Source organism: Malurus melanocephalus, unplaced genomic scaffold (assembly GCF_030028575.1).
Source record: "Malurus melanocephalus ecotype Western Australia unplaced genomic scaffold, MMel_1.1 scaffold_15, whole genome shotgun sequence".
In the NCBI taxonomy this organism is placed as follows: Eukaryota; Metazoa; Chordata; class Aves; order Passeriformes; family Maluridae; genus Malurus; species Malurus melanocephalus.
Genome location: NW_026623247.1, coordinates 1328641 through 1352320, shown reverse-complemented (window position 1 = coordinate 1352320; position 23680 = coordinate 1328641). Strand labels below are relative to the sequence as shown.

The window sequence follows — 23680 nt, the reverse complement described above, 5'->3', positions numbered from 1 at the left end:
TGTCCCAGAGGCCCTGGGAATCCTTGCCGTAGATTCCCTCAGGAGAGGGTATGTCAGGGACTCAAAAGGGCATTGCTGGAGCAGTGGAGACAGAGGAAAWTAGACAGCTGAACACCTTGCCTGGTCTCTCAGAGGGCCCTTTGCTGAGGGAATGCTGAGGRTTGAAGAACAGRTACCMRCTGTTACCCCATCACTGCACTGCACTGCAAAACYGCACCAACTGGAGCTCTGTGACCCCAAACCATGAGACAATTCATGGAGACCAGGGAGTGGTCAGCGACTCACTCACCCCTAACAGTCCTATYTGGCCAGTGTGTAAGTCCAGTGGAGAGTGGAGACTGGCACTGGACTATCRWGGCCTGTGGGAAGTTTGCTTTCACCTGAAGGAGTACAGAGTACATGTGGAACTGAGTGCCCTAGGGGTGGAAACACAGCACAGACCTACTGGTTGCCATGGACTGATCCAGACTGCATTGGAAAAAGATGAGACTCAACACTTGCAGTGCATTTATGTCAGCACAGTATGGGTCAACACAGCAGAGGAAAGTTTTGAGAAAAGGGAGAAGACAAAATCCTCCTGAGGGCTGGTTTTGCCATAAAAGAAAGTAAGGTCAAGGGACCTGCCCAGTAAATTCAGCTTTTAAGAATAAACYGGTGTTCTGATTTAGCAATGATGCTCTGCAGTTTGCTGTTCCCACTGAGACTCTCCAAACCACACTTATGCTCGCTCGCTCCTTTCCTCCCTCCTTCTCCCTYCTGCAGCAGGCTGGAGAGGAGAGGCACAAAAAGTAATGATCACAGTTGAGATAAGAAAAATATATGAGACAACATCAATGAGACAAGGGCATAAACAGTAACAGCAGCAGCTCTAGAGGCTGAGTGTACAAGAAAAGAAACATTATTGTTCACCAAAGAAATCCCTGAAAATAGACAACATCCAACTGCCCTTTCTGCCATACTTGTCACCACCATGTGCTCTGGCTTGGACCTGGTATCCCCAAAACCACTCCCTCCAGCATGAAACTGGAGTTACTCCACCTCTCAGTCTGCCATGCTGGCTCAACAGGTAGGAAGTCATTCTCCCTAGAAGAGACTCCTTTCCTCTGCCCCCAGTAATTACATGAGGTAGTAGAGAATAACCTGACTGTCCTGGCCGTGTCCCCTTCTGGCCACTGCAGAAATGAACCCTATACTAGAGGGAACCAGGACAAACGGAAAGATGGACATCATCASATTCCAATGGATGTGGTCAAAAAAAAAAAACTATGTCCGTCCAATGAGCAAAATAATTGCAGGCTTTCCTAGGAGTTGTGGTGGTTTGGAGGATGCATATTCCATATTGCAATCAGATTGCAATCAGATTGCCTCTTTCTCATGTGACATAGAAGAAGAATGATTTTTAAGTGAGGCCCTGAACAACGACAAGCTTTTGAACAAATTAAATGGGAGTTTGTTCATGCAGTAGCCCTTGCACCAGTTAGGATGGGGCAAGATATGAAAAATGTGCTGTGCAGATGCAGGGAACGGTCCTTCCTGGGAAGGGAGATCCAAGACAATCTATGGAGTCCTGGAGTTGTGGATACAAAAGATCTGAAATCTGTTGCAGATTTCAGCCCGGCTGATCTGTTTCAGCCCAGCTGAAAAAGAGACAATGGCAGTTTCTGAAGGGGTTTTAGCTGCTTCAGAAGTGATTGTGACCAAAGCACAGCTCCTCCTGGCAGCCTGACTGGCAGTGTTGGGCTGGATTCTCCAAGTCCCTTCCACACATCATGACACTGATGCAACGTGAARTAAGTGGGTTGTGCTGTTCACACAGTGAGCTCAAATAGAAAACTCCAGTCTCCCAGGGATCTTGGAAGTCATCACTAAGTGGCCTAAAGGCAAAAATTTTGAACCATCAGAGGAGGAGAAGGAAGAGAAGGAGGAAAGATGACATGTCCTGAGGAGGCCCTATGATATAATCAGCTACCTGAAAATAAAAAGTGATATATGCTCTGAGTGGCTCTTGCTATATTATAGGGATGCATTGATAATAGATGCCTGATGTGACAAGTTGCAGAAACCATTGGGAGGCAAGGTGGATCARATAGGCCTGAAAGCCATCCAACTGGCTTTAAATATTGCCAAAAGCAAAATGGCCAGCACTCTGCCACTACACTGACAGGGGGGTGGTGGCAAATGCTGTGTGGAGGTGGCTGGAACAATGGAAAAAGAAAATTGGCAAATTTGCAGAGGCAAACCCATCTGAGCTGCTGAGCTGTGGCAGAACATCACAGCCTGGCTGGAGAAGTTGGCTGCAAAAGTACATCATGAGATGCACACGTGCCTGAGAGTTGGGCTGCTCAAGAGTTGGGCTGCTCAAGAACATCGCAACAACCGAGGGGTGCATGATCGAGCTGCCAACATTAAAATGCCTCAGGTGCATCTGGACTGGCAACATAAGGGTGAATTATTTCTGACTTGGTGGGCCTGTGATGCCTCAGGTCATCAGGGAAGAGAYGCAACATCCAGATGGGCTCATGATGAAGGGATGGGGCTTWCCCATGGACTCTGTATCCCAGGTTACCCACAAGTGTGAAACACGTGCTCTGATCCAGCAGGCCCAGGGGGTAAAGCTGCTCTGGCATGGTGGGAAATGGTCACAGAATCACTGAATATTCATATCTGGAAGGGACACRTAAGGATCATTGAGTCCAGCTCCAAGTGAATGGTCCCTATAGGCATTGAATCCTACAACCTTGGCATTGTTAGAATCATGCTGTGAACACCTGAGCTCATCTGGGGTCGAAATACAGATAAGCAGTGGCCTGGCATATTGGTTACATAACACTCTCTGCAGACCCACCAAGATGAGTGCCTCGTGCTTACAAMGGTGGAAGCAACCACAGGATGGCTGGAGCTGTGCCTCACACCGCTGCCTGGAATACCATCTTCCATCTTCAGCCTTGAGAAGCAGGTTTGATAAATACAGTACATGAAAGTAACTCATGAAATAAAGAGTTGAAATTGGGAATTAGTTTGCTCTCAGCTCGAGCATTGACCTCTGCTACCAGTTTCTGTGTTTGTGGCTTCGCTTCTCTTTTAGAAAAAGTGCAAATGCTGTTTAAAGTATGGGTACAGAATGATACGSAGTCTGGAAATTGAGGCTTACAGAATAAGGCTAAAGGAAATTGTCTTATTAAAGAATTCTTGAAGTAACTTTGCCACCATTGGTTAAAACTTTCACTTGAAATGACACAACTGATAGTGTAGAAAGGAGATTTTTTTTTTCCTTTGTGTGGAGACAAGACAGCAAGATCCAGAGGWTTACAGGTGAAGGTGAACTTAAGATCTTGTCTTGAAAATTTTGTCTGAAAGATATCTAGCAGTAAAGATACTTAAATATTTAAAGTTATGGGAAAAAAAGGGAATTTACAACTGGCAACACTAAAAAAAACTGTTACACACTGTGTGTGTATGTACGAATTACCAGCTTTCTGTTTACTTTGGCTTTCTGGGACAATTTTTACAGTCTTTAAGTGGAGTCAATTTGGTATTGACCCTTTTAATCCTGAAATGAGTAAGTGCATATACTTTTTATTTACTCTTTTCCTGCAGTGCCATGACAAGGATTTTATCTATACTACCCTCAGCATTCTTGGGTCTCTTGTGTTCCATTGCTTGTCAGATACTTTCACGCAGAGCAGAACAAGCACATTCCTAGGGAGGGGATAGTGAGCTTGTTGCCAGAGTCATGGATTGAATGAAGGTTTTTTTTTAATTTTTTTTTTTTTAAGCACTGAATTTCATTGCCTGTTTCCCTGTGAAATCTTACATACAAGCTTTTCCTCAGTAGAAGGGAGCTGTTCTTTCTATTTTTAACTTTAAGAATGGGAAGTTTGTTGTTTGGGTGGAATGTAACCCAACTTAACCCTCTACCTTTGACCAAAGTTTTATGTCATTAAATCACAGTCAAAGCTTTTACTGAAACAAACAAACAGTTTTTTCCCCTTTGGTGTGAATTTTCTCYGCGTTTTCTGGTTTAGGAAAAAGAAAAAAATGATTTTTACATACTTCTGGTTACAAGGTGTATAAAACATTCTCTCTTTTGTTAAAGAGGCACACATTGATCTCAAAAGCAATGTATGTGTTATCAGATTATAATGTCCTGGCTGAAAAGAAGTACATTTGCAATAAAATATTCCATTTTTTTTTTTAATACATTATGACATAGAACTAAGACAGTGAAAATTTAATCATCCAAAGAGGAAGTTTAAGACATACTTCATGAGAAAGAACATTTCATGGTGCTACAAAATTAGTTTTCAGATATTGCACAATGACCCAGGAAGAAATGAATGCTGATAGTAAAGTTTATGTACTCTTGAAGTATATGAAATATTTCAAGTCTATATTGTAAGTTTTTTTTTTCAATTCCTTTAGAATATATGTACCCATTTTTATTCTCTCTAAAAACCTTGTTTTTTTTCTACCACGCATGCTTAAAGTTCCAACTGATATTATAAATTTCATTAGTCTTCCGTAGCTTTTCACAGGAAAAAAACACTGGACTTACTGAAATCAATTATTTGCTCATAAGATCATACTAATTAGCATGTAATATATTATTACCTTTTTATACTAAAAGCTTTTTTCAACCTCTGTAGTATTTTTCAATCTCTATTACCAAGATCCCCACAAAAACTCAATGCATGATATTTCAATAATAGAAATATTAATTCAATGTTAATTTGATTTTATACAACTAAATAAGGTCCATAAAAACCCACAAAACTCTGTTCCTGTGATGTTTTGAAATGTGTTTATAATTATCTTGCCTTTTTGACTCATTTTTGAGAACAAGTAGGYCTTTATGTCACAAGACATAAAACTTGCCTATTGAGTAGAAGTTATACCCTTCTACTTTCTTGATTTACTGTAGTATATATCTGGAAAGAGCTGATCTAAAAGTGTTACTGCAGCATATTTGCTTAATTAATAAATTTTGCACTATGTTTTCTAAGTGAATAAAAATACTTAACTGCATATYACCCATTTATCCCATCACCTCACAGATCTAATTTGTTCTAGTCTATTGTTTTAGTGAATCATCGGCTCTTTCACCACTGAATTTGCAAACAAAAAATGTAATTGGAATCTATGAAAAAGTACAGACTTTATCTAATAATCTGGGAAATTATTATAAGAACTTTCTGGTTTCAAATGGTAATAGGTATTAGGGGTTAAGTTTTAGTGGTAGTACTGCCCTTGCATTGAATCACAGTTCGTAGGTTTCTGAGAAGGATGAAGAGAATCAGGAGGGAGTTAACTCAGTTATTATTAATGTTTCTGCACTGTCAGTTGACACTAGAGTAGCTGACTTGGGGCCAGTTTCTGGGTACTAAGAATGAAAWAGTTCTTTATTTCACTTTCTTATGGATTTTCAAAACTTTCAGTGATTTTCATACTACTTTTCTGTAATATATGGAACAAAAATAATTAATGTAGTCAGATAAAAACAAAGAACTAAAAATAAATAAATAAAACCCTACGGAAAACAYAATTTCCAGCTTTATAACAACTATGCCAGCTATTGAAGATGTATTGTGAAGTGTGGATCTTTGCCAGTGTCTGTTGGGAAACATTTCTTTTGTATCCCTTCCATTCCTATATAATTAAATTCTGACCTGTATAACTGTAGTGTTTATCTTATTCCTTCTGGTTTGTCTTTTTAAGTTTTATGTGTTCAGTCACAAAAAGTCTTTCATACCCCTGGACAACAGCAAGGCTTTCTGTGAATACAGGAAATTTGGCTTTTTGTACTTGCTATTTGTACTTGATTTCTTGTTGGCATGAAATAACTGCAATTGTGAAAAAGAGATACCTCCTTGAAAGGAAGGAAACACAGCAGTTCTTGGATTTTGCTGAGGTAAAAATCGTGTTCCTGATATATAATACTTGATAGGAACAATTGACTGCTAAGTGTCAGAATTCTGTGTGACTCTGTGTTAGCGGCTATCTGGAAAAGATAACAATTTTATTTGAAAACTGGAAAATTTTGTTTCAAATTCAAGAAAATCACCAGCCCTGCCATGCATATTATATCCTTGATAACATCTTTACATTTGCAGAGAAACTGTTTCAAAATCCTAAGACCTTTTTTTTTCCATCTTTGGCAGTCAGCTCCCCTCCTTCATAATCCATCCCCTCCCAGAAATAGTTTAAATCTATTAATGAAAACTAGYGTTTAAATAAAAAATAAATTAAGAAATTCCTGATTAGCCTGAGCTAATCACCAGTAAAATTTCAGCTTGAAAAGTTAACTTTTTTCATAGAAGTAAGCAGCAGAAAGCCTCAGCAAAGTAAAGCCTTATGATGTTATATAGCTACTATATGTAGGTGAAATATAGTATGTGGAAATGCCTAATATATTCCATGAACTGAACTGAAGAATGSAATACCCTGGTGTTGTTTTTAAGCTCCTAGCTACAACCAGGCAGCAGCAGACCTGAGATAAAGAAATCCTTAGGCTCTCTGAACAAGGATATCTTATCCCCCTGTCCAGGAAGAAAATGCATGGATAAGCATGTAGCAGCAGCAGTAATGGCAGGCAAGATTCATATTAAACAAAATTGCATAATGTGTAGCTCAAAGGCCTGAAACTGTGATGGTCTAATTGTCTGTAGATCTATCAACTTCTTCTTCCTCTTACTGATGAGAATTTCACCAAGATCGGCAGCAGCATAATGGTCAATACCTCTCAGGAAAACAAGGAGAGGGGAAATATCTTTTTATCTATGTCACAGGAATGTCATTAAATTTTGTGAATCTTTTGAAACTAATTGCAAGCCTGCACCCTGACCAAAGACTAAATTGTCACAATTAACATATTTAAAAGTTCTGTTAGGWAAAGTGACATGGGTGCTCACTCCTAGGGAAAATTAAGCATCTTTTGTTGAAAAGAGTAGACGAGCCAGAAATATTTGGTCTTCACAGTAACAGGAAAAGAAACTCTKAGAAGTGCACATGACAGAACTATAGATTTAATAAATACCTGTTGGAGGGCAGGTTTTGTGGCACCATTTTTTTAGTTTTTAAGAAAGTCTTGTTGATACACTATGACATGTCCCTAGGTCTTTTTAAGAGTCTCACTCCTTTTCATGAAGTTTTTCATCACAGATACTCATTTATTAAAATCTGWAGGATAAACATTATTACATTTCTGAGGGATTCCCAGAGCAATTGCCTTTACTTTTCCACTATGGCTGCATTTCTAATTGTTTTTAGCTRTTCCACTTGTGTGATAATTAGGTAATTTTCTCAACTTGAGGAAAGTTTCGCAATCTTTCCTTCATTTGTTTTTGTTATTGTTGTTTTGTTTTCATATGGCGTGTTGGAACTTTTTTTTTGTTTAATGTTAAAATGTTGCTTTGCTCTTTAGGTACTCAGTATTTTCTTTGAGTCCTTGATAAAACTGAAGAACTTGATAGGTTCTTAGGGAAGTGACACATCACTATCTTCTTTTCCTTCTGTGCTTCTTCCTGCTGTCCTGCTTTATGTTAAATACTTAATTAAGAAATTTATAGGTCTTGCTGGTTGAGCGAGTTTTGAATAAATTTAATTTTATGAAGAAAAAGTGTGTGCAACARTATAATAGCTGAAAATAATTTCATTAAAAATTAGTGAAATTGTAATGTGTTAATTTGTGTATGCTCTTGGGTTGGGTTGGGATGCTTTAGTTTGAATTAAGATATGTCATGAGTGAAGTCAATGTGTCAAAGTAAAGCATATACTTTTTAGATAATTATGAACAGAATGTCATTATTGTGCATCAACATKTAGTAACTAAGCACTTTATGCTGACTTTTGCTTATTTAGAGTAAATTTGTACTCAATTTGGAATGCAACAAAATCTGTTAGTCTTTGTTATGGACCAAGCTGATAATTTAGATAAAGARCAGTAGCTGATTGTTCCATTCAAAATAAAACAAGTGTTATATTCTTGATATTGCCGAAGAAAAGAAATGGTTTGTGCCTGTAAATAAAATAAAGTTTGTTTCACGACATGGAAATTCAAATGTACACTTATGGATCCTGAATTAAAAAAAAAAAATCTCAGATTTTCCCAGTACTCTTCTGGTTTTTATTTTTATTTGTATTTCAGCAAACAGCTGCTTTGGTGGAAGAAACAAAATTTATTTGATCAACCATAATGTTTTAAACATAGCCATGATAATTGTTAGTATTGTTACTAACAATAATGTAATATTATCAAAGTATGATATCCTATTTGAACTCCTTTCTTACAGTACATATGGATTGATCTATGTAATTTATAGTACCTCTGTATTACAGAGTCCTTGATTTGCTCTGAGTATGCATAATGAGATAGTATTTGAAGCTGGAAGACAAATGGTAGGCATACTTTATTCATTCTTCACTTAAGAGTTCTATTACTATAAAATGCCTCAGAATCATTATGAATTTGATTAAACTGACACTGGAATTATGGTATAAGGAAAGTCAAGCCTTATATAACTTGAATATTTTTTTCTGAATAACAGGTAATATGTATTCWGTTTATATATTCTTTCCTTCACAAAACTTTATTTATTACCAGATTTTCGTGCATATGACAGAAACCTGGGATACTTTTATGTTTTTGGTATCCGTATGTATTGTTTTAAAAAGCAAATATCACAAAAACTGTAATAAATGCTATATGATGGACAGCTTCTAATTAAAACTTCTCATTTTAAACCTCATAGTTTAAAATAGTTAGAATAGACTATTTAAGTATTCCTTTAACCTGGAGAAGCTGTGTGAAATATCACTAGAAAGCCCTACATTGCCTTCAGCAGGGAGATGTGTTCTATTGTACAGTGGAAGGCTGTCCAAGAGAAATGAAGAGTCACTGGTAGTGTGTGAGATTTTGTTTCCATTCTGTGGTKTGTCTTCCAGAGTAAGTGAAACCACATAGAACTGTCACTCTGTAGAGATTATACTTTCATTTGTTTTTATTTAATTTGAGAAACAAGTTGATACTGACCATCTTATTCTTGACATATTTTAGAAAATGTTTTGGTTTAATTCTGAAACTCATATTACATTTTGAATTAAATTTCACTATGGAAGTTGCAACAAGAATGTGTTTTAAGCTACTTGTGCCAAGCAATAAAGCAGAAGTTCGTATGAAGTCATTTTCCTGAAGTAAAGCATAGCAGCTGTTGTCAAAGGAACAYATAATTATTCAGGGTATATCTATTTGTGATGCACTGCTCATTTTGCGTATTCTGCAAAGGCAAGAAACCATATAATGGACTGCTGGATTTTGGATAACAACTTTTTTCAATATTCAAAATTTTATGTGCCTTTCTACTATAAATCGTGTTTGACATAAATTATTATACAATAAATGCTAAGTGCTCACAGAATTCTTCTGGGAATATCTCAAAGCAATATGTGTGTTTCACAAATACACATGTATTAGACCATCTGGGTAGCATAATTCAGTAACATTGATTCCTTTCCAACTTGTACATTAAAAGGAAAAAAAAAGGTGAAAAATGTAGTTGGCAGAAGCAAACATTACAAAGGCAGATGTATCATCCATCCAGTGGAAATGTACCTTTTTTTCTTTTATTTTGAATTGAAATTGGTGAGGGCTTATACCCAAGGGTGCTGTAAAAGTAGTGTGCCTGCTGTTGTTTATCTACTAGTGCTTGTGTATTAATGGCATGGTCTCATTGYGGGTGATTCATTTCATAACACATGCCACCCCTCACCAGAAGATCAACATTTAAAATCTGAGGAATGAAAGAGATGAGATAATCTGTTGCTTCCAGCTCTGCAATTTTTAGCACAGGAAARACATGGACCTGTTGAGCAGGGCCAGAGAAGGGGTGGAAAAATGTTCAGAGGGATGGAGAAGAACTTCTCTTATAAGGAAAGGCTAAGAATGTTGGGATTTTTCAAAAAGAGAAGCCTTAAGGGAGACCTTATTATGGCCTTTCTGTACTTAAAGGGGGCCTGTGTGAAAACCTGTAGCAATAGAACAAGGAGTAATGGTTTTGAGCCAAAAGAGGTTAGATTTAGATGAGCTACGAGGAGGAATTTTTTTATTATGTGGATGGTAAAACATGAGAGCTGTTTACCCAGAGAGGCTGTAAATGCCTCATACCTGGAAACATTGAATATCAGGTTGGATGGGGACCTGGGCAATCTGATCTAGTGGAAGGTGTCCCAGATTATGGCAGGGGGTTGGCAAGATGACCCTTGAAGGTCCCTTCCAACTCAAACTGTTCTGTGCTTCTGTAGTTCTGTGGTTGTATATATCATGCACATAAATTTGAGTAAAAATGTCTTTTAATTTTCTCCTCTTAATGTTCATCTTGGTATCTAAGGCTTACAATGTAGGCTTTGGCAGTAGAAAAAGGATCAGTGACACTTGAAGTGTTCCTTTGCATCATCARTGTAAGTAGTTCCCTGTGTGAAACACAGCATCATCATATTCTTCTCTTTCTGCCATAATGTGACTAATAACTTCTTTCTATTTTCTGTGCTGTAAAGAAACCTCTCACTAATGAGATCCTTTTCTAAGACCTACCAATGCARCACATTTCCTCAGAAGACCTTAATTTCTTTTCTTCTTTTGTGCTTACCAGTTGGACAATTTGTCCCAAGTAGAACAGCTTCTTTCACCATTGCAAATCTAATCTGTGGATAATGAAGTGAAAAGATGAGKATGCGGTTAGACACCAAAGAGTAGTTATAAAATGTTGCCCTTTTTATTGTATAAATCTAGAACAGGAAATAAACTTATGAAAGTAAGAACAATTCTAATTCTTTTTTTAATGAGTGAAGCACTCTGAATTTGGCATGTGTGAGTTTMTCAAGACCAATTAATAAAACCTATTGTTTCTTGTGAATGGTTATTATTTATGGTATTTGAGACAACTTTAACAGTCAAGGCCAGTATTAAGCCTTTCTAATAGAAAGAGTTTTCCCCAAAGAACCAAATTAAACAACTTAAAAAAAAAAAAAAATTGGAATGTGATAAAAAAATCCCTCTGGGAAAGTCATATAAAAGTCTTGCTTCCAATTAGAAATATCTATAATTAGTCAGCAGAACCACTTAATTATTACTGGCAAGAAAAAGTTTTGTAATAATTAATAATTATTATTTTTTAACGTGAAACCTGGTAGACAAATAGAAGGGTTAGAAGTATTCACCTGTTACTTGTCAGTTGCATTCAAGGAATGTGATTGTCCTGAAAAGAACCACTTAAAAAAGGCTAAAAGTTGGAATAATTTAATCTCTTTTCTAAAGATCAGATGCCAGTCCGGTATAGTTGGGGCAGGACTTGCCTGCATTTCTTTGAGCTTTTTAAAGTTAATCTTCTTTCAGCTACACTAGATCAGATATTGATTCTCAATTGATAYGTTTCAAATTTAAATGGAGAATGAACACGCACCCTGTAGAGTAATTCAGCTGAAGAGGCATTTAAAGCTAGAGTATTGATTAGCATTTGCTTGTTTCTCCTCAAGTGATTGTGAACTCTAGTTAAGTCTTCTTTCTCTGAAACACACAGGTTTAATTCTGCATGATGCTAGGACTTGCATACTAATAATTGTGAGATAATGATTTTTTGCTGTGTCTTTATCAAACACATATACCAATGTCAAAGCAAAATATTTTCCTTTTTATCATGCTTACAGTGCTTAAAAGGGATGAGATTACTTTTTTTATTTAATTTGGTTTCACTTGTTTGTGTTTTTATTTCTTTTAGAAACAGCTATATTTAATGTGGTTTCACATTAAGGGGGATCGCAAAGACCTGTGCTGGCATCAGGTCTAAAGTAAATAAAAATCACGTTCTGAGGTTGTATCTTGGTACTGCAATAGAGAATCCAATGTGTCAACTGCTATTCATGTAAATCTTAGTGAGTGAGTGGTGAACTGTTCYTTGATATTATCTTAAAAGGTAGGTTAGAAGTGGGTAATACAGCCACTTAAAGGACATAATAAATTGGAGTCTAGTAGTCCCCTGAAATTTTGGGTAAAAAAACCCCGAACTTCTGCTTCAGTACCGATACTTTTACCACAATACARCAAGAAGGAATATTTGGAGATAGGCCGCTCTCAGACAGGGAGTTGATTCTGCTACAGCTCCCATAAGTGGTGTCTGTTGTTTTAACCTGAATGTGATATTTTTTGTTGGCAGATAATTGCGATGATCCATTGGTGTCTGCTTTGCCTCAGTCATCATTCAGCAGTTCTTCAGAGCTGTCTAGCAGCCACAGCCCTGGCTTTGCAAGGCTTAATCGAAGAGAGGGTGAGTGAATTTTACTGGTTGGTTGTTGAAACTGGGTTGAGGTGAGAACAGATTAGATATCCAAAAGCGTATGTTATTGCTTCAAATAATTTTTGTTTGGTGTTTGTGTACCTACCATGGACGATGGTGTAGCCTCAGCTCAAGGAAGTTATGAATCTGAACTTCCCACCCTGCAGTGAGCTGTCTGACGAGTGAGCACTCAGTGGCTGGAGTTGCTCTGTGGGCTCTTTGAAGAGGGAACATCTACGGATACTGAATTCTGSTTAGCTATAAACTATGAGGAATCTCATGAATTTTCTGATGTGAAGGTGCAGTCCTTGAAAACGTCACTGAAATATTGTGTCTTAGGTCAAAATCCAGTCTTAATGTTTCAGCATCAATGCCATGAAAACACTGGTAGTTATTTACAGACATGAAAATGCATCCAATTCCCCTCATATAGTCAATTGTTATTTTTTTTTTTCATTATTTTATATAATTGAGAAGTATATAAAATAAAAATATTTTGTGCTGCCAAAAGCATTTCTCTCATTGAATCCTCACGATTTACTGTGGCTGATAGACAGAAACACTATATTGGAAAAGGAATATCCTAATCTATTTCATTAACCTAGAGTACAAATTTGATGAGCATGAGCTTGTGTTTTGAATGAAGTTTTGATGGCAATGGAAATTATATATCCTGGAAGGTCTTTCCTTCATTTGGAGTAATGTATGCTCTTAGAATCTTAAATGACACATGTATTATCAGCAAAGTTAGCATTTTTGTKTTGGTCTTCCTTAAAAACATTTAAAAGCTTTTTCCATTTGGCTCTCTTCATGTGCTGTGAAGTTGTTTGTGCCATGTTAAAATGCATTTTTTTAGATTCATAATTTACTTTGCATTGACCTGCAGAGTATGAACACATTAGAAATGCTTATAACCTTACAGCTGGTGTCAWTTGAACTCATGTTGTTATGAAACAGCAGGTAGCCTAATTAGAAGATTGTGACCATCTACCTTCTCATTCTGTGTACCTCAGGTTCACAGTGTACAACCGAGTACAGATTTGAATGGTCTATTCATTTGACATGTTCAGATATTTAGTTTGTTTAATAATATGACCAGATTGTTTGGCTAGATACCTTTTGGTTCATTCAGACATGATTTTATAGAGCTATTTAGATAAGGTGAGATGAAAATTTCTTCAGTCTTCAGTAAATGAATCTTAATTAAATTAGTTTTAACTTATATTTTATTTTTTATTTTTCAATTAGAGTAGAGACTCTGTACTTTCTGTTCAACCAGGAATATATATTCTACCCTGAATTAATATATAACACTTTTCAGTGAATTTTCTAGGCTAAAAATCTGACTAAATTTGTAGGTGTATAAACATGAAAGTTTTATTTGGATGGRGCAAAGCTAGTCATCATATATACATGGTTATAAACAAAAACATTTAGCTACACAAGAAATGACTGCTAAACTAGACAGACTGGAAAAAAAGTCTGTTATGAGGAAAATATGATTGAGGAAAATATGGGTATATACCTACAGTGTCTCATTGGGCAATGGAAAGTTAAAAATGCAGAACATTTTTTAGAAATGTGGGAAGTTGCACTTGAAGTAGTTATTTAATCCCGTAACTTCCCGTTTACTAAATGTAGAAAATCAATAGGAAAAGTTGAAGGGATTGAGGACAGAACACTGTATCCTAAGAAATAAAAGTACAATATGTACTTTATATGAAGACACAGTAAAAATTCTAACCGCAGACAAAGATTAGTGAAACAGCTAACTGAGAAAAAGTTTAATCTCTCTCTCTCTGTAAAGGAAAAAGATAATGTGCTTGAACTTCATGATAACAAAACAAAATTTCCAGTCCATTAGCAGTTAGGGAAAGTAATAACATCCAGGCATAACTCATTAAATGTTCTTCAGARTTTTAATTATTACTAGCTCATTGATTTACTAAAGTTTTCAGATATTCAATACTCAAGCACAGCTAATGAATACTCTTGCTAACTGCTAAAGTAGTTACTCTGACAACAGCTTTGCTTGCAGTAATGGAAAAGTAGATAGAAAAATCAGGCAACAGGAACTAAGAAGAAAAAGCCCAAAAACTAAGAGCAAATAAATATTTTTAATGGAAAAAAAGAAATTTTATGACCCCCTGATTTAATTATTTGAGGTTAGCAGACATAAAATGCAGATATTTAATACAAGTAGAGTTTGACTTTTAGGCCAATATTGTATGAATTTTTAATTTTAAATAATAGCATTGTATCAATGCAGTCCAAGTTAAACGTATTAAGATCTAGCTGGTGGACCTCAAAATGCATTTGTCATTACTACATAAAGGTGTTTWCACAGAAGTTCAAAGGAAACTCTAAGGCCAATATTGTTCAATTATTTTGTTGGTAACATAGAAGTAAGCAGAAATAATTTATGATAAAATACATAATGAAAGGAAGATTSATAAAATAGTGAATAATCATGGCAAAGCAATTATGCAGAGATATGGTAAACAATCTACCTAGTGAAATAAACACTTTAACATGGTGAATTACGATGTATTTCGAGGAAAGAGCAGAGGTCATTCTTATCAAATGGAACTGTATTCCACAAAGCTGTGACTGAGATTAATCTGGGAGTTGAACTAAATTTGCAAAAAAAGCTTGTGCATAAGCAAACAGAAGAAAGAAATACTTACTGTATAACTAACTTTATATTTTACCACTGAGCTGTTGTAAAATTCTGGATCCTGGAAGGCTGGTTGAAATTCTAGGTTGTTTTTCTATGCCAGTGGGAATAGGYGACAGCAAAATATTCAGGGAGAAGCTCTCTTTTTACATATCTGTTCAGCTGAAGGTAAAGGAAACAAAATGAAAAAAGCAAAAAGGTAAAGTGCTCTACCTCATGGGGTGAAATGAGGCATCCCAAAGGAACATGAAAAGTGGCCAGTACTCCGAACACACCTGCTGGGGACAGTGACAGGAATTTTTAGTACCAATACCTAACCTGGGCCATCAATGATGTGCTTGTGTCCACTCATTGCMTATAATTTACATCATGAGTAGTCAGTTGAAGTCTGGCGCTGCAGAAGGTTTGCTCTATCTGCAAATTCTTGATGTATTTTCTCCCAGCCATGATCTGTGAAAGAGACCTTTACCACACGGAGAGAAGGTTGTGTCATTGTTGAGCTCAGCAGCTCTGGTTTTGTCTGCAGTGGGATGTCAAGCTGTTTCTCTAATTCACCTTTCCAATCCCATTGGAAAATATATATTAATTGGGCTATGAATCATTGTACTTTCAGCCTTTATACCCAAGAATGCAGGCCTTCTTTTGAATTAATTAACTTTTGCAACCTTACAGGAAAAGAATTCAAAAGGCAGTTGTTCTASAAGAGTGAGCATACCATTGGAAGAGACTTAATATTTGGACAGCTAAATAAGCTGGATAAGGATTTGGCTGTGATTGTCTCGCCCCATATTCACACACAATTAATTGAGCAAAATATGACAGAAGAAAATTGAATATAGAAGTTGTTAAGTAGCCAAAAATACTGGCTTACAGCTTTCTCTTTCCCTGAAGTAGGAAGAAACCCATGTATTTTAATTATGCTGTCAGCTTACCCTGCCAGTTTTTCAAAAGCAGCCTGAAAATTTGAATGCATTAACAGAATGCATTAGCTACCAGATCTACTTTTTTTTTTTCCCTCTCGTGTATATATGGAACCTCTTTGTCTTTTTCATTAACCTTTATCCTACCATTGCACTGAATATCATGCACTTTATTGCATTCTTTTTGTTACAAAGAATATTTAAAGGATAGTTGATTCAAAATGGTAAACTCCATATTTCTTTTTCTTTTTATAAAACATATATTTAATCACTTTTTGAGAACTTACACTAAGTAGGTCAAAATAAATGACTGAATTCTAGAAATCAGTAGTTAAAGAAAAAATCAAATAAACAGTTAAAGAGAAAAAGGTCTATTTTCAGCAATTTTAATAAGAAATGGTTYAGACTTCATAATGTAATGCTAACAATTAAAATTGAAATGGCAGACAAATTAAAAAAAAACATAATTGCATCTAGGATTGTATGTCACCAAAGGATAATTAGGAACAGCTTACACCCTCCACTTCAGTAGTATGCAAATAAAATTCATTAAAGCTGATATTTTTCCTTGGTACAAGGAATAGGAAAAGGGAGCTGGMACAAAAAAGATTATCCTGATAGTAGTCATCATGTTTCTATAAATTAATAGGAAATCTAGGTTGAACATTTAATGTAATGACATATTTTTATGGCTTACCTGCCTTTAACTTATATATTTAGGTTAGGAAAAAGGCSAGATTAACAACCTGAATGTTTTACTTTTAAACAAAAATTGATAAGCCATTCTACAATGATTTCTTTATAAAAGATCAGATTACTTGTACTGCTCTATTGCCAGTGATAGCCCAGTACCATCCAATATCTAAGGAAGAAATCAGTTTAGTTTAGTTTTGTTGTTTTGGGGGTTTTTTGGGGTTTTTTTTTTTTTTTTTTTTTTTTTTTTTTTTTTTTTTCCTGTAGCAACTGCAATAATTATGGCTTTCAGTGAGAACATTGCCATGGATCTCTCAGCATATTAATTATTAAATTGTTTTTAATACCATTGTATAGCTTCACTTTTTCTGTAGAAAATATTTTTAATACGTGTGTCAAATAACCTAAAGAAATTATATGGGCACAYAGGAAAATTGCATATGGCATTACATATGCATCTGTTGCATGAAAATAATTTTAAGAAATTCTCAAGAGTACATCAGCTTCATAAAAGGTAGAATCTGAAACAGCATTATTGCATTAAGGTCTAAATTTGAATTTATGCTGCTTTTGTTTTGCTTTATCTTCTGTTTATATGTGTACATAGTGTGATTCTGATATTGCAAAAGTGTGAGGGYGAGAAGCACAGTGAGAAAGAAAGGAAGAAAGAGAAAGAAAGGAAGAAGGTAGATCTAAATTATTCTTAAGCAGAGTGAGTAACTAGGATCAAAGATTCACTAATATTTTAAATATTTGCAGCCCATTGTGCTTTCATGAACAATGAGCTTTCATTTATGAGGAGTTAGGAATATTTGTACATTTATTTCAAGAAATGTAATTCTAGCCTTGTCATCAAAATTCATTCAAGCATAACAAAGCATAACAAAAGGTTTCAACCAGCTATTTCATGTGCTTCATCATTGGAATAACAAAAACCATGGTGAAATGCACAGAAGAAGTAAGGAAATGGAAATAAGGGTACTTTACTTCTGAAATGTTCAGGGCTGTTTTTCTGCTTGAAATATAACTATGGGGGATAGAAAAAGTCAGAACAATCTTTTTGCAAAAAACCTGTGTTGAAGAACAATATTTGAATACTCTTACAAGCAACTTTTAACAGGGTTGAGAGCAAGATAAAATAAAGTTTGCTGCACTCCATGTCTACTATKCTCTTTGTAAAAGTTAATACAATAAAAAGTAGAAATCTGGATATAGCCATTTTGTTATTCTGACTTTAGATAATTATAAGTAATACATTTTTGAAATCATAGATAAAGGTTGAATTTTATCCAAAATTTCAGTCATTAAGATGCCTTTTAGAGAGTCTAAATAGAATTTGACTGCCAGGACTTCTTTGCAGAAATAAATAATTTAGGAACATAACTCCTTTAATATTTTGAAGGATGGAAAAATTGGTCGTAAGTGATGATGCATCTGAGTCTCTTCAATATTTTCCTYTATGTTTGAGGCAAGAGTAAAAGAGCTTAGAATCTTTTTTGCTAAAAAATCAAAAGCACTAAAAAGCACTCACAAGTTGTTAGATGGGACAAAAGYAGATTTTGGAAAATTTCCTAAATTAAAAAAAATTACAGAATTTTCTGTGTCAGGTAATAATGGCTAAATGGAGAGCTCAGGATTCCTAAGATAAATTAATCTCAAAGCCTTACAAAATTATGTTATTCTCATGAATATCCTAATCGCTATTTCCCTCAGTGTCATATAGGCAGGTAACTCATATAAATATTGTCATAATATTTATAAAATTATGTTGAACTTATATATATTACAGTCTAATCTACATCTTTATGTCTAATTTACATCTCAAAGTTACAGAAAATCATGAACTAAGCTACTACAGATAAGAGATAAGAGCTGAAAGGATGTCAGGCATTCTTGAAACAGCTCTTTACAAAAGTGTCAGACTAGTTGACKGGTATATAAGGTAGAACCTTTTGGCGAAAAGTGACTTTGACTTGTCTCTGTCTCATTTTTTCATCTCTATCCATCAATGGGATTTTATTTTTAAGAAATTTAATAAAATCCAATATTAAAATGGTATAATAATAAAGAATAAGTGAGATCTATTAAATAATTGTGTTATGCATGCAGAATGCATTTTTGTATACATAATGTCATTTTCATTCACTTTTTTAAACTTTCTGTCAAAAACTGGTTTTACTCTGGACTTCTGAAGTCAAATTAACAGTGAATTTCTATTACTTACCGATCCTGACTAAATTTCATTGGTCTTGGAGCCAGATGAGAAACAGCTGTCTCTGTCTAGCAGTCTTATATCCCTTTGTTTTTCTTCCAAAACAGGAATGATTTATTTTTAGTAGAATAATTTTCAATTACAACTTATGGAATATAAAGAGTTAGAGAAATGAAAATTAGTGTAAAATAAACCCAATGTATACTTGCTACTCTGTTTTCTTCAAATTTTCAGTGAATAATGAATTCTATCCATCATTTTTTTTAATAAATTTTGCTGCTGCAGTGCCTCATGTAATAACCAGAGAGATTCTAATAAATTATTTTGATGGAGATAATTGAAAGGCAGTATAACAAAGGTTTGAAGTCTACAGGGAAACATATAACAGCACACTAACATTCTTGTCCAYGTTGAGATTAATTCCAGTCATTGCTCCTGCTATAAAAACCACACAAAACTACAGTGGTCCAACTTTTGCCATTGCAAGATGACTTTGTGTGCTTGACTTTATGACTTTCTTCACTCTCAAGGGATTTTTTTTTCCATAGCTCCTCCCAAAGTCTTTGATGAAAAAGAAATGATAATGTACTTTTAGTTTGGTTTCTTTTATTTCATGGCATGATGATTGATAGTGATGTAGAGGGAGCAGAATTGATTTGGACTAARTCAGTAGACATTTTTAGAAATATTTTTAAGTCCTTTATGGAAGTATCCTTTTTTGGACACTTTTTGCCTGCYTCTTCATTTCTTGTGTCATCATTTATCAAAACTAAGAATTCTGTCATAAATTTATTGATACAAATTTCAGTTCATGTATTATTGCAAATCAATAGATTATAATACATCTTAAAAACAATATCTTTATTATTTGCAGGATCAAAGGTATTTCTGTGAGCAATTTTCTGCAGTTAAATAATTTATGAACCTGTAGATACTCCAAAAAGCCTTCACCTGTGGGTATTTAAATTTCCATGAATATGGTATGCTGGGTGCTTTGTATGATTTTTTTTTTTTTTTATATTTCCTCAGTTTTAAATATTAGGGACCTAAATTGCAGTGTCATGAAGATTCTAGAATTCAAATAATTTCTTTAATTTTCTTTCTGTTGTTGTGGTCTCTTCCTAGTGTCATACTGGTAATTGTAAATTACAGCTTATTAACCATATTAAATGAAACTAAAAGGTCATCAGTCAATTAAGTTGCTCAGTCTTCAGTATCTTTTGGTATGAAAAARCATCTTCCTTTGTATATTGTGTGTGCTTATCTAAAATACCACCACTACTGCTGTTTTGTTTGTTTTAAGAAGAAGAACATTCCATGTTTTGTTGGTTTTTGGGGTGGTTGCTTTTGGAGGTGTGTGTGGGTTTTCCGTGTAGAAGGGTCTCCATTTCATTGAGTCACTCAKTCTACATGTTAATGTTGCTTTCATTCTGTGTTTGAGAGCTGAAATACAATTGTTCATAAAGCTCATCATGACTGTGTCTAGAAAGAAAATGAAGGGTACCCTATTTACGTTTATGCATGTCTCAATTCAGACTTTTTATAAGAGATGGTTTATATTTTCCAATAACTTGACAAGCCAGAATTGCAGGTGTGCAGTGATACCTATTGCAAAAGTCAAATCTGGGGTCAGAAACTGAGTGTTTGTAGTGAATCTATCATTCTTTCTAGCTGAGGTATTCTCTAATCCTTCTGTAGGGAATTGAGTAGAAGTGGTGCTGCTATCAGAAGTATCTGGGTATCACTTCACACTGAGGTTGATGCCTGCCTGAGGCATGCAGGATGGCTCACACATAGATTGTCCCCTGTGCCATTTGCATGACAACATAAAGATGTCATTGACAAACAATATGACCTGCGAAAGAACAGRCAAAAAATATTACGTTTTGCAATTGATGGTAATTCTACAATGCTGTATATTTCTACAATGAATATATAATTCTACAATGATTATACTTCACAAAATCRTTGCCTAGTTTCCCCATTTTGGGATAGAAGATAAGCAAAGAGCAATGTAACCCTAAATAATCCATCTTGAAGAAGTAGGTTTAAAGGAAATAACAAAATAAAAATCAAAAGTAAATCCAAATTTTAAAATTGTTGCCTGTGTTATTCATTGTGTCTCAGGACAGGTGATTCATTGCATTCAAAACTGATTATTACTTCTCAGATAATGTAATGAAGCTGAAATTCAATACGGATGTTCAAGGATTTTCAAAATTTGATATCCAGAACAGAATTTAGAGTCCATTACCCAGGAATTTTGTGAAAAATGAGGAAAAAAATTCTGAAACTAGATTTTCAGGAAAATAAGAAGTACTTATTTAAGAACATTTGAATCTTTGGTAAACTAGTATTTTACTGCAAAGTTCAATTTTTTWAAAAAAGTACTATGAAGATTGAAAGAACATAATTTGCTCTATAGAAGCCAAGAATGGTGCATAGTTTAAAAAGAGAGATATTACCCCCATTCTATCATAATTTATTTTTTTTTGTGGATAAGTTCAAATGATCTCTTCTAAAATTTCTCAAATGTAACAAAATGGATATATTGCAGAAGATGCTGTGTAAGCAGGAAACTACACATAGAGCCAATACAATTTTGGAATGTAAATGGGATTTTAAGTACCTAATTAGTGTCATTGATCAGGCATTGATTTAAAAATATCCATAACTGAGATCTCCAGTGTTGCCAGGTGTGAGAAACACACAGGTAGGAATTTTAACATAGACAMAATTCAGAACCCTTTGTTCTTTGTTTTAGGATAATTTCAGATGATAGCTGTTTAATTCCAGTAATATCATGAAATTAAATTAAAAATTCTGAATTCTTAAAAGGGAATGTTAAAATAATTGTAATAATTGAATTAAAAAAAACAAATGTGTAAATAGATTTCACAAAAAAATCTTTTCAGCATTATAGTTGCTTGTGTTGTTTTGTGAGTGAAGAGTAGAAGTTGTGCTCATTATTTTTAGACATAAAGCAGCTGAAGTCTTCCTTTAATATTAGGTCCTTGAGCTATAGAAAGATGAATGTCCTTCTGATGGGAAATCAAAAGTGTCTATTGATTSTAAAGTGTAAATTGTCAAAAACACACTGGCGGGAGCTCACTGATAAATCAGTTTTCAGGCAGCCTTGATATTTYGACTTCTAACATTTTAAAAGGGATTAAGCTGCCTCATGTTGAAGTGCACCTGGTTTCTAAATATAGAATGAAGGGATGAAGTGGGATCTTCACTTTTGCTGTTGTTGAGAAGAATAATAGGTTTACATCTGGCAAACATTGTTTGCGGTTATTTATGTCTTTAATTCTGAAATAGGATGTCTGTAGTTTAAGAGCATTTACAAAATCACTGATGTTTTTAATTAAGCTCAAAAACAAACAAACCAAAAAGAACACATTCACAAAATGTGAACTGTAGCCAAGGATGTATTAATCTTGAATTCAGGAGCCTAAATATTGTAGAAATCCTTTAAATCAAACAAGATCAGGTTTGGTTTGGAATGAGAAAGAGCTGGAAAAATACCTTTTAAAAAAAAAAAATTGATTTTTCTTCTTTTATTGCTGGTCATTTTACACAAAAGGATTTTAACAAGATATTCAGTAGACTATTCTCTTGTATTTCAATGTATTTTTGCAATTTTTGTATCCAAAGTCTTCAAGATATCTTATAAACATGTTTCTATTAATAAACCATGGCTATTGTTGTATAACAATATAAATATATTATTAAGATGTAATAAACMAAATAGATATTTTATATTCATTCATCACAAGACTTCTGGACAACACATGCAGTATTGCTTTGTTTAGTCCTTTTTTCATGATATTGTTTTATCTCTTTAGATCTTCAGAGTGTTCTCACAAAAAAAAAACACCTTGTTAACTGAATATCCTTTTGATTTTTTTTTTAATAATAAATGTGTGACTCATTACATTTTTAAAAGAGTATTGCATTCTGAAGTGAACACTAKTTGGCAAAAGAGACAGCTCTTCCTTTTCAGAAACTAATTGCTCCTGAATGTAACTGGTACTAGAAAAGATTTCCTTAAAAAGTGATTGCTTTACAGTTTTCCAAGGTACAGCTATTAGAGGTAAACTATTCCGAATTACTAAAATGTAAGTATTCTGACAGTTTTGCAGGGTGTAACACATCCACAGCCACATACATTTGCATTTTGGTAGGAAGCAGATATTCAGTAGAAATAGGAGTAAAAGCTCTTTGATCATTAACTACGTGTTCCTCATACATAATCTAAAATACAATAAACCAGAACGGATTTTGGTTTTGCTATTGATTTTCAAGGATAAATCAGGTTTCTTTTATTCTAAAGTAATAGAAGTGATAGTTCAATATGTTTTCTGTGTGACTGCTTTTTTCATTTACCCTCTAGCACTCTGGCCATATTTAGATATAAGGCCTTTTCCATCTATTGAAAAGTTGTTTTTTTTTTTTACTTGCCCAGACTTCATCTGTATTACCTTCTGCACTCCCTCTAATAGGAGTAATCATTTTAAAATACCCACTTCTTTTTTTTTTTAAATGAGTGTATAATAAGTAATATCTGTTTATACTCACAGGGCTAGATACTAATTTGATGCAGAAGGCCAGCTGTGTACATTTAGCAAAAAGTCGACCTTGAAATTGGTAAGCTTACAAGACGAGTCATGAAAGAGCAGTTCAGGCAAAAATGAAACGACCCATTGAAATCATAGATTTCACAAGTCATTACATTGTTGACTGTGTTTCCTCGAGGGATTGTTTTGTGCTTTGGATAACTAAGAAGGCTTGATTATTTTTGTAGCCTACAGAAATATGGGAAAGCTTTTATCATTTAATCTTCTGCAATATG

At 34.6% G+C, this 23680-nt stretch overlaps 1 protein-coding gene across 1 annotated transcript in view; it reads left to right on the top strand.

The window, feature by feature from the left end:
- Nucleotides 1-23680, top strand: part of CNTNAP4 (contactin associated protein family member 4) — a 197539-nt gene that overhangs the window by 32343 nt on the left and 141516 nt on the right. The window contains exon 2 of the mRNA XM_057384683.1: nt 12204-12314. Within this exon, the coding sequence (XP_057240666.1) occupies nt 12204-12314 (111 nt within the window). The remainder of the gene's footprint in view (nt 1-12203; nt 12315-23680) is intronic.